Genomic DNA, 12,466 nt, shown 5'->3' on the forward strand with positions numbered 1-12,466 from the left:
TTAAAACGTTTCACACATAATAACACTATAAACAATCCAATCCCTGATGGAACAGTATAAATAAATAGTTAAAAGCAGGTAAAACACAACGTTAAAATACAATAAACCAATCATAAAAATGTCCGGGGCAGCTGATTTGAGTGGCCAGTGCCAGTTATTAAAGTGGCCAGTGCCAGTTATTAAAGTGTCCGTGCCAGCCGCAGAATCAAGTGACTGTGAGTACAGAGTGACTGTTTAGCAGCCTCACAGCCTGTGGCAGGAAGCTGTTTAGCAGTCTTGTAGTCCGGGCTTTGATGCTTCGATATCTCTTGCCTGATGGCAGGAGATCCAGGTGTATGTGGAGGGGGTGCAGTTTGTCCTTAGCAATTCTCTGAGCTTTTTTCAGACAGTGGCTCTGGAACAGTTCTTGTACCGAGGGTAGGGAGACGCCAATGATCCTCTCTGCTCCCCTCACTACCCTCTGCAGAGCCTTCCTGTCCGAGCAGTTGCAGGTGGAGTACCACGTATTTATGCAGTACGTGAGTACAGACTCCACCGTACCCCTGTAGAAAGTCCTGAGGATGTTGGTGGGGAGTGAGGCCTGTTTTAGTTTCCTCAGGAAGTCCAGTCGCTGATGGGCCCGTTTGACGGTCCTAGTGGTGTTCCTGGACCAGGTGAGGCTGTCTGTAATCTGCACACCGAGGAACTTTATGCTCTCCACTCTCTCCACTGCAGTGCCACTGATGTTGAGGGGTGTATGCTTTGGCTGCGCTCTCCTGAAGTCGACAACCATCTCCTTCGTTTTGTCGACATTTAATTCCAGATTATTTTTGCCGCACCAGTCCACTAGTTGTTTTACTTCCTCCCTGTACATTGATTCGTCATCTACGCTGATGAGTCCCACCACTGTTGTGTCATCCGCAAATTTTATGATCTTATTGTCCCTGAACCTGGCAGCACAGTCATGTGTGAGCAATGTGAACAACAGCGGGCTGAGCACACAGCCTTGAGGGGAGCCGGTGCTCAGCATGATCGAGCCTGAAGTGTTCTTGCCAACACGGACTGACTGCGGTAATGAGTCCAGGACCATCCATTATACAATCTCTTCACAGTTATTTAACAAATTGTGAGCCTTCATCAGTGAAGATTTTTAGGGTTAATGAAAATCTGAGATTGTAATAATGCTGATGCATGTGCATAACCAGATTCAGCATTTTTCACAACAATTACTGAGCCTTATTGAATAGGGAAAGTTGTTGGCAGGTCTCCAAAGTTATTAAATTATCACAAGTACACCACTCAAAAACTAATAGGACGGTAACCATCCTAATTTGGCTCCTGTCATTGATTTACTTTACCTTCTGATGACATACTGCTTGGAGCATCACATTATATACAAAACTTGGAATATAAAATAATGATTTGGCCCATCAATCCTCCTGTCCATGTCCAGTTTACTCTAGGGAATTCAACATATCAATCGCACAAAGGCAAGTTCAAAGCTTCTCCTTCAATCCCAGTTAGTTGGTTTGGCACAGGCATTTGCAGCCATTTATGTGCTATGTCATTCAATTATTATTTTTTAACTTCATCACATAAAATTCTACAATGGTTACATTTCACAGTTCTTACATCGTAGTTCTGGACCCTCTTCAAAGCTTCTAACACGTTAAAAATATGTTGATTTTAACTGAACAGGTGTGTTCTAAGTCTTTGATGCAAATTTAGGATTGCTTCCCTACCAAAAAGACATTCTATGACTGTAATGACAAGACATGCTGCGATTGCTCTAATTTTGTGTTAAATGAATATGCCTGACGTCCAGTGGTGCCGCTGGATCATTCTATCTCTACTTTTCCAAGTCATGTACTTTTGGCTTTAATATGAACTTGGTCCTTACTGGAGGAAATTCTATATTTGTTTTGTTTTTTGTGATTCTTCTAGTTTTGAATGTTGTTTCACTTTGGTCTTAATAAACAAGTATTTTGCATATTGCCCAGACTTCCATTCTGGACCCAATTTTAACAGGCACTTTTAAACAAAATACCAGTGTGACTAAATTGAATCATTAAACAATATCCTTCAGATTTCTACATTTGCTCAACTTAGTTCATGTTCTGCACATCAGAAAGTGCTGACAACGAGTCTCTTGTGTTCTCAGGTGTCCGAAGTGTATCGAGCTGCTTTGTGGTTCCAATGGCAACAGGGATGAGCCTGACTCTTTGCTTTCTTGCACTACGCCACCGGAGACCTAAAGCAAAGTTTATCATCTGGCCAAGGATTGATCAAAAATCGTGCTTCAAATCCATGATCACAGCAGGTACAAAGTTCACATTATCATATTAAACAATTCCTGAGCATTTCTCCCCATTGGAGATTTACTATCCTGGCTGTTCTTGTTTCTACTTCTGTCGTTTATGTTCTGTCACTTTTAACTTTTAACAATTTCATTGAGAGCAATGACTTTTTCCGCCTTGATTCCTTTTTTTCTCTCTATTCCAAGGATTTATCACAATGCTTCTGAGCTGTGTGTAAATATTTTAGAGTGGTCCTGTGTAGAGGAACTAAAAACAAAAAAATATTATGAATACTCAATAGGCCTGGCAGCATCTGTGGAAATAAAACAGCCAATGCTACAGGACAAAGAGTTCATCAAAACTTAGAAAGGGAGAAAGCAATTTAGTCTAAGTAGCAGAGAAGGCGGAGGTGGGCAGTGGTTGAACAATGGTTGTATGAAGGTGAAATAAAGTAGCCATTATTGTAGACATTCTCTTTATTCAACCTCTTGTCCTCCTTCATCTTCGCTGCTATCTAGAATAGTACAGGCCCTTTGGCCCACAATGTCTGTGACGAACATGATGCAAGTTAACGTAATCTCATCTGCCTGCATGTGATCCATATCTTTCAATTCTCTGCATATCCATGTGCCTTTCTAAAAGCATCTTAAACTCCACTATTGTATCTACCTCCTGCCACCACTTCTAGCAGCACATTGCAGAGGCCCACCCTCTGTATAGGTTCATAAGTAATTAGCAGAATTAGGCCATTTGGACCAGCGCCTACTCCTACATTCAATCATGGCTGATCTATCTCTCCCTGTCAACCGCGTTCTCCCTCCTTCTCCCCATAACTCCTGACGCCATACTAATCACAAATCTATCTACCTCTGCCTTAAAAATATCCATTAACTTTGCCACCACAGTCTTCTGTGGCAAAGAATTCCACACATTCACAGAATGAAGAAATACCACAGATTCATAGAATAAAGAAATTCCTCCTCATCTCCATCCTGAAGGTATGCCCCTTAATTCTGAAGCTATGACCTCTGGCCCTAGACTCTCCCACTAGTAGAAATCCTCTCCACATCCACTCTATCCAGGCAAGACACACATCTCTGTTCAACTTTGCACCCTCACCTTAAAGCGATGCTCTCTAGTCTTTGACATTTCCATGCTGAGAAAGAGCATCCACTCTTTCGATGCCCCTTTAATATAAACTCCCCTCAACCTCCTGCACTTAAGAGAAAACAATCCATGTTTGCCTAATCTCTCCAACAACTAAATACCCCCTAATAAGGGCAACATTCTGGTGAACCGTTTCCGCACCCTCACCAAAGCTATACTTAAGAGGTTGTCCCACGGGCAACCTAATCTGTGAGTTTAGATGAGTGTCTTCGACCTTCAAACTCGCAGCATGGTCGACACGTGGTCCTAGGAGGTACTATGAGGTCGCTGTAACTCTCCTTCATGCTCGAGGGAAGTTCCTGAATACTCTTGGCCTCAGCTAGGTCGCGGCGGAAAAAAAAAGTTCAGCTTGTTGAAAATTTTTCCGTGAGTAAAATTTGGTCGGCATGGTAATGTCTTGGTACATTTTGGCCTTGTATTCATGGTTGTATATTAAATTACTTGCAAGGGCATCAATGTTCCACATGCAAGCCAACAACACCACATCCATCTATATCAACCTTTTCGCAGTCTCTCACTGACACTGAGCTTGTCTGATAGTCTGTAATGGGTGTATTGTAATTTTGTTCAATAAGAATTTGGAAAACCAAAATACCAATTCAATTCCTCTTCTTGTCAACTATCTGATGCTGAATCGGATCAATAAGGGCCTTGGTATTATATTTATCTCCAAGTTGAACTCCTAACTAAAGATCCATTCCATCACTAAAATATAAGTGGTCTCACTTTTTGCATTAAGGGATGCATTTGGGGTGGCTAGGTGATGCAGCGGTAGAGTTGCTGCCTTAAGGGCCTGTCACACTTGGGCGTCATTTGCGCGTCACGCAGATGGCGTGCAAAGATTTTGAACATCACAAAATCCTGGGGCTCCGCGCACGACCCTGCCTAGGGCACCACGAACCGTGCGTGCGTAATGTGCACCATGCGCGCATCACACGCGGCATGACGTGCACGTTGTGCGTCATGACGCGTAAATTATGACTTGTAAATTATGTACAAATGACGCCCAAGTGGGACAGGCCCTTTACAGGGCCAGAGACCCGAGTTCGATCTTGACAATTGATGCTGTCTATACAGAGATTGTCCATTCTCTCCGTGACCTGCGTGGGTTTCCCCAGGTGCTCCGGTTTCCTTCCGCACTCGAAAGATTTGTGGTTTAATTGGCTTTGGTAAAAAAAATCATAAATTGTCCCTAGTGTGTAGGATAGTACTAGTTTATGGGGATCGCAGGTCGCCGTGGAATCGGTGAGCCGAAGGTCTTTTTTCCGCGCTCTATCTCTAAACTCAACTGAACTCCTACAGAAACGTTCCGATTTTATTGCTTCTCAATTTTACTCATTCAACGTGCTCAGACCATCTTCCAATCTTTTTCACATAAACATAATCTTCCAAAAATACACTATTATCCTAACACAACTCTTCTCTTTAGCCCATCACCCTCTTGCTTGATGACATACATTAGCCAACAGTGAAAAGCAATATTCTCCTTGTAAAATGTTTTGTTCCTGACACCAAGGTTTAAAACTGTGCCTCCCCCACATTATTGATGTAGTCCTCTGTAATGCATAACATATTTTGCCCAAGAGTCAAACACCTGTATTTCCCAGCATGAATCATGATGCAGTGATTTGTATCGCAGGGGGCAAAGGGCAGCTTTTATTGGCTGGTTGGAAGTGCCCATATCAACAGTGATCAGAAATCAAATCCAAGACTTTGGACGACACAACTTAGTACATTTACGCAGGATGGTATCCTGATGTTAACTTTAACAAACACATTTTCATAAACTCTGCTGCCAAAATGAAATTCAGTTTATTAGTTTTTAGTTTTAGTTTAGAGATACAGCGCAGAAACAGACCCTTCAGCTCACATAGTCTGCACCAACCAGCGAACTTACCTGGCAGGGGAGAATGATGGTCACAATTTGTTACAAAATTTTAGATTTAAAAAATCAAGTCTGCAATTTATCCCATCAGATAAAGCATAAAAATAAGTTTAATTTGACACCTAATTCACTTTCATATCTCAAGTAATAAAAAAAGTTATGGCCATTTTCATACTCGGAAATTGGCATCTTGTTCCCTATATATTTTCTATGGACATAACAAAAAAAGCTGTGATCATGGACAGTCAAAAGCCCATAACCTTCTTAAAAATTAAGAGAACTGAATGAAATTTTCAGTTATCATAGATGGAACCATTCTGAAACAAATATAAAATAATCTTACTGGATGACCTGAAATTAAAGCATATAATTGCACTTCCCAATTGTAGCTGATTACTAGATCTAAACATCTATCCATTTCTTAATAAATGATTAACATTTTTAAATAGCCTAAGTGTCCAAATAATATTCGCAAATAATTCACAATAAAACATGATTTTTAAATCTCATTTACATCAATTTTTAGGCCAAATGGAAGGAATTTAGTGTCCAATTGCTGTAAATTAAAGTCCATTTAAATCAGCTTTCTAGTGGGTTCCTGTGAACGCGCTGGTTTAGAACGTTCACATTACAGTGGATTTGTGCCCTCAAATGCCCAAAAAATACTGCGGGATATACGATAAAATGAGTACTCGCTATAGAAAGCTTTATATACAGGGTTCTTAAGAAGCCCCTTTTAATGTAAAAATAAGGTACATACCTTTAATTGTTTGCTTTACAAAACCCTGGGGCTGCGAGAGGTCGCGGGTTGAGAGAGTGATTTTAAAACTACTATAACTATTATACAAGGCCATAAAAACTAATAATACCTTTTGCGACGGGGTCTTTCAGCGATTTTTCGTTAATGATTTACTAGGCTGAACATCTTCGATTGGAACAGCCTAGTAAAAATCGCGTTTTAAACCCGCCCCCTCTAAACAGCGCCAAAATCGCGCACACGGCCTGGGGCAGATTCTCAGCCACGATTCAGGTAGGTTTTGTATCATACCTACACAATGGCCGATCTCCCAAGACGAGGCTATCCAATTGCACTTCAGGTGTGCTGACGCCTGCGATGTCCCCAATGTGGGATACTCGACTGCAGAATTTGTGACGTCGCACTCAAATAATTTTTTTTAAAGGCGACATGGTGGCGCAACGATAGAGTTGCTGCCTTACAGCGAATGCAGCGCCTGGGTGGGGGTCCTGGGTTCGATCCGTACGGAGATGTACGTTCTCCCTGTGACCTGCGTGGGTTTTCTCCGAGATCTTCAGTTTCCTCCCACACACCAAAAGATGTATAGGTTTGTAGGTAAATTGGCTTGGTAAATGTAAAAATTGTCCCTAGTGTGTGTAGGATAGTGTTAATGTGCGGGGATTGCTGGTCGGCATGGACCCGGTGGGCCGAAGGGCCTGTACTTCTAACCTAAAATCCTAAAATTAGAACTAAATGAACACTATTATACACACACTGGGGACAATCTACACTTACACCGTCAATTAACTTACAAGCCTGTGTGTCTTTGGAGTGTGGGAATAAACCGAAGATCTCGGAGATAACCCACGCAGGTCACGAGGAAAAGGTACAAACTCCATACAGACAGTACCTGTAGTCGGGATTGAACCCGGGTCTCCGGCGCTGCAAGCACTGAAATGTGCGGTTTGAACGTGCCGTTCAATCGGAGGAAGAGGGCGAAGGTCAGGGAATGGAGAGATTTGGATCACCGTCAAGCAGAGGAGAATAGTTTAACTTGGCATCAAGTTAGACACGGACATTGAGGGTCTGTTCCTGTGCTGTACTGTTCTGTGTTGCTAATCACAATGGGAGACTACTGGAAATTGGTCATGGTGCACCACATTATGCATTCCATGCACTTCACAAAGCTCATCACTGGGAGAGTACTCCAGAAATGTATTTAATATGCTGCGTTCTGACGTCCCTAATCAAAGGATCCAATTAGTGCATGGATTGGAAACATCCTTGAGTGTAGCCATGGAAGTCAAAAGATCCAAGAACAATGATGCACCACCATTGTGAACTTGGGAACATGTGAAATAAAAGCAGGGGTAGATGTTTGGCCCATCACATCAGTCTGGCCATGAATGGCTGAAATTCTATCTCAATGCCACTTTCCTGCTCTCAACCCATGTCCTCATTTCCTTAATAATTAAAAATTAACAATCTGTGTCCCGAATGTACGCAGCAATAGTGCTTCCACAATGTTTACATGTAGGTTCACTGGCCTCTGTGTGGGGCGGGAAAAAATATCACCTTATATTTTTATCTGTCTGGTTGACCTCTTGCTTTCAGAGCCTTGCTTTCTCAATACGTCAGCCAAGAGAAACATTAACTTTGCACTCATTTGTCAGGTCTGAAAAATACTTTGTGTATTTCAGTGAGATTACCTCTAACACAAGACAGAAGGCCAGTCTGCTGAATATTTCTTCTATGATAAACCTGCCTTCCAAGGGATCAATCTGGTGAACATTTGCTGCGTTATCTCTATCATTTGGTTCAGGACTTCACACCCACACGTACACACGCATATTATAGGTCCAGGACCCTGTGTAATTGGAGCAATATATCTGCCTTTGTAATCAAATCCTGATTGCATAAAGGCCAATGTACAATTTATTTATTCTAATTGCTTGTTGTGTCTACATATTAACTTTAATTGACATTTGAGTGCTTCTGAACACAGCCATGCATTTTAAATTAATTTAATTTTTTTTTCATATAGCATTGTATTAAAGCCTTTTTTTAAAACACCAAATGCACCACTTTCACTGGTCTCACCTTACAACTTACTACTTACTGCCAAACCATGTTGACTTTAGCCTATCTCCTTCGCTCCATAGATGATGCTGCACCCGCTGAGTTTCTCCAGCATTTTTGTGTACCTTACTACTTACACCTGACTACTTACAACCTCAAACTCCTTTTCGCAATAAAGGCGATGTACAATTTATTTGCCTAATCGATCTGTCGAATGCTATGTCACTTTCATAAATCCATGTTGACTCTGACCACTCATTTATTTTGCATATACCCTGTTACAGTAAATTAATAAAGGATTTGGCATTTTTCCGCAATACAGATGTCAAGCTAATTGGTCGACAGTTCCCTACTTTCTCTCTCCCTCATCCCTAACAGGACTGCCAAATCTGCAAAACATATTGTTAACAAAATAAACCACCTCTGAATAATAAACCTATTTTGCAATGTGGTACTGAACTAAAGGAGTGTTGCAAATGCTGGGATTCTGAAATGAAAACAGATGCTGCTGGAAATATGCGGCAGATTGGCACAATCCATAGAGAGAGAGAAAGGGTGTTGGTGTCAGGTCAGCGACCTTTTGAAAATCATTGTTCTCAAACCTTTATTCTACAACTGCAATGTTTCTGTTTTTACACTAAAATAGATGTATCATTGATAGTAGCCCGAGGCTCTAGACTGACATTTCATTTTATAATGCATTTCGAATGTCTGTGACTTTCAATTGGGATTCATGGGTACAATTTTTCAAAAATGTTTGCTTGCATATAATTTTCTGCTTTTTATAATTTGCTTCTGTCATTGATACACTGAGTTTCTGCATCATATGGACACGTGAGATGTAAAATATTCCTTAATGTTTTGGAACTGATCTTAGTCATTTCCATGTGGATTTATTTTTACTTCAGGTTTTGAACCTGTCGTGATTGAGAATTTGCTTGAGGGAGATGAATTACGCACAGACCTGCAGAGTGTTGAGAGCAAGATCCAACAGCTGGGAGCAGAAAATGTCCTCTGTGTTCACTCCACTACTTCTTGCTTTGCACCAAGGGCACCTGACAGGTAAACAAACCTGTTTCTGATTTGTTAATTGCTCTGTATAATTTAGCTGATACTGCTGGGCAAAATAGGGGCATCCAGTTTATAACTATTAGCCCAGTGACACAAATGTCCTCATTAAACCTTCAAATGTGGTCAGTGAAGGAGGGATAAATGGGGCTTTGCTTTATTTTCTCCCATGTTCCTCATTCTGTTCAATGGCTGTGAGCTGTAACCCAGCTCCAACGTGATCCCACTACTGACCCCCTCCAACGGGATCCCACTACTGCCTCCTTCAACGGGATCCCACTACTGGCCCCCTTCAACGGAATCCCACTACTGGCCCCTACAACGGAATCCCACTACTGCCACCTCCAACGGGATCCCACTACTGGCCACATCTTCCCATCTCCACTCCTTTCTGCTTTCCGCAGAGACCTTTCCCTCTGAAACTCCCTGGTCAACTCGTCCCTTCCCACCTAAACCAACCCCTCCCCAGGTACTTTCCCCTGCAACCGCAGGAGATGCAACACCTGTCCCTTTACCTCCCCCCTCGACTCCATCCAAGGACCCAAAAAGTATTTCCAGGTGAGGCAGAGGTTCACTTGCACCTCCAACCTCATCCACTGTATCCGCTGTTCCAGATGTCAAGTTATCTACATCTGCGAGACTCGTCAGGCTCGGCGATCGTTTCACTGAACACCTCCGCTCAGTCCGTCTTAACCTACCTGATCTCCCGGTGACTCAGCACTTCAACTCCCCCTCCCATTCCCAATCTGACCTTTCTGTCCTGGGCCTCCTCCATTGCCAGAGTGAGGCCCAGCGCAAATTGGAGGAACAGCACTTCATATTTCACTTGGGTGGTTTACACCCCAGCGGTTTGAACATTGACTTCTCTAACTTCAGATAGCCACTTGCTTTCTCTCTCCATCCCCTTCTCCTTTCCAGTTTTCCCACTAGTCTTACTGTCTCCGACTTAATTCTATCTCTGTCCCGCTCTCTCCCCTGACATCGGTCTGAAGAAGGGTCTCGACCCGAAGTGTCGCCCATTCCTTCTCTCCAGAGATGCTGCCTAACCCACTGAGTTACTCCAGCATTTTGTGTCTACCTTCGAGCCACTTGTAATGTCGTGTTAAGTATGAAACTGAAGATGTGTTTTTTTACTACATGTTTTGGCGTTCTGCTTGATTGAAATCAATCATAGTTGAGATGTGTTCTGGCTTTGCTTGTTGTCCTTGTAGCTGGATGTACTGATGGGGCATGTGCACTGGTATAGTTCTCCATTTTACACCACTAACATTTGGAAAGATTATACCAACTGATTCGGCACAGCTTGAAGATTAAGCTGGAAACCTAAATAAACAACTGTATTGAACCAGCTGTTTCATTGGAAAGTTAATAAAAATCATCTTCAGTGAAGAAGGAAAGATAATAAATAAAATGGTGGGAAATGGTGCAATTGGGTGTAGTGGATAGGAATGCAAGAATTATGCTCTTTTATGTTTCTGATAAATTTGCTGCATTTTGACCCATATTTTTTCAATTAATCCTTGTCCTATTTTCTTGAGCCCCATTTGAAATACCTTTCTGGCAGTCATGCTTTACATTACTTAATATTCTTTTAATAATGGTATAGTTTGAGCTTATCAGAATGTCTTTTTGTTTCCATTACAAAGGTTTTTTTTCCCCCTGCGTTTCTTGTCAGTTTCACTGCACACATGAAGATTCGGTATCTTTAACAAAGTTATGGTCTAGTGCTTATTTCAACAATGCTTGACAGGGTTTTTTTAATGTTCCAAGTTAGTGTATAGATTTATCTGACATTCTTGACTGTTATTGTGTTGACTTTTGTGAGCGTACTTGTATTTCTTTTTGTAGATTGGAAGAACTGGCTCAGATTTGTGCAAAATATGATGTCCCTCACATAGTCAATAATGCCTATGGAGTACAGTTGTCCAAGTGCATGCACCTCATTCAGCAGGTATGTAACAAGATCAAAGTTAAAAAAATAAATGAATCGCAAGATATTTGGTGAAAATAAGTTGCTTTTAATTTGGGTGTTATTTAAATTCTTTGGAGATTTTCCACTATCATTAGTGAAATCTGAATGTTTGTGACCAGATTAGATTTAAATATGTTGATTGTCATACACAATCTCTGTGCCAAAAGCTGGCACCGGTCTATACAGACATTTTTAACCAGTTCCTGCAAACATGTACTGTCTGCTTCAAAGTCTCCACTATTGTCCCTGTACCCAAAAAGGCAAGGATTACTTGTCTTAATGACAACAGGCCTGTCACACTTACCTCTATAGTCATGAAGACACTCGAAAGGCTTGTGCTGGCCAAGCTGAAAAATATCACAACTCCCTGCTGGACCCACTGCAGTTTGCATATCGGGCCAATAGATCTGTGGATGATGCAGTCAACCTGGGATTTCACTTCATCCTACAGCACCTAGACCGCCAGGGGACCTATGCGAGGATCCTGTTTGTTGATTTTTAGCTCTGCATCCAACACCATTGTGCCAGAGCTACTACACTCCAAACTTTCCGAGTTGACTGTGCCTGAACCCCTCTGTCAGTGGATCACCAACTTCCTGACAAACAGGAAGCAGCATGTGAGGCTGGGAAAGCACATCTCGGACTCGCAAAACCTCAACATAGGAGCACCGCAAGGCTGCGTACTCTCTCCTCTCCTTTACTCTCTCTACACCAACGACTGCACCTCCACAAACACCTCTGTCAAGCTTCTCAAGTTTGCGGACGACACAACCCTGATTGGACTGATCCAGGATAGGGAGGAATCTGCCTACAGACAGGAAGTGTCACAGCTGTCTTCCTGGTGCCATCGCGACAACCTAGAGCTCAATGCTCTTTAGACAGTGGAATTGATTTAGACTTTAGAAGAGCTCCCCCTCCCCTCACCCCACTCACCATCAACAACACCACAGTCACATCTGTGGAGTCTTTTAAGTTCCTGGGAACCATCATCTCCAAGGACCATAAGTGGGGGCTACCATCGACTCCACAGTCAAAAAGGCACAACAGAGGATGTACTTCCTGCGGCAGCTGAGGAAGCACAATCTGCCACAGGCAATGATGGTCCAATTCTACACGGCCATCGTAGAGTCTGTTCTCACCTTCTCCATCATGATCTGGTTTGGCTCAGCCACCAAGCACGACACCTGGAGGCTGCAGCGAATCGTCCGATCAGCAGAGAAGATTATTGGCTGCAACCTTCCCTCCATTGATGAACTGTACACTGCAAGGGCCAGGAAGCGAGC

General features: G+C 42.4%; 1 protein-coding gene across 2 annotated transcripts in view; it reads left to right on the forward strand.

Annotated features, from left to right (window-relative positions):
• sepsecs (Sep (O-phosphoserine) tRNA:Sec (selenocysteine) tRNA synthase) overlaps positions 1–12,466 on the forward strand; it is a 110,174-nt gene that overhangs the window by 43,080 nt on the left and 54,628 nt on the right. For both annotated transcript variants that reach the window (XM_055638113.1, XM_055638121.1), the window contains exons 5-7: positions 2,141–2,299; positions 9,052–9,205; positions 11,060–11,162. In XM_055638113.1, the coding sequence (XP_055494088.1) occupies positions 2,141–2,299; positions 9,052–9,205; positions 11,060–11,162 (416 nt within the window). The remainder of the gene's footprint in view (positions 1–2,140; positions 2,300–9,051; positions 9,206–11,059; positions 11,163–12,466) is intronic.

The sequence above is a fragment of the Leucoraja erinacea genome, chromosome 1 (assembly GCF_028641065.1).
Source record: "Leucoraja erinacea ecotype New England chromosome 1, Leri_hhj_1, whole genome shotgun sequence".
NCBI lineage: Eukaryota > Metazoa > Chordata > Chondrichthyes > Rajiformes > Rajidae > Leucoraja > Leucoraja erinaceus.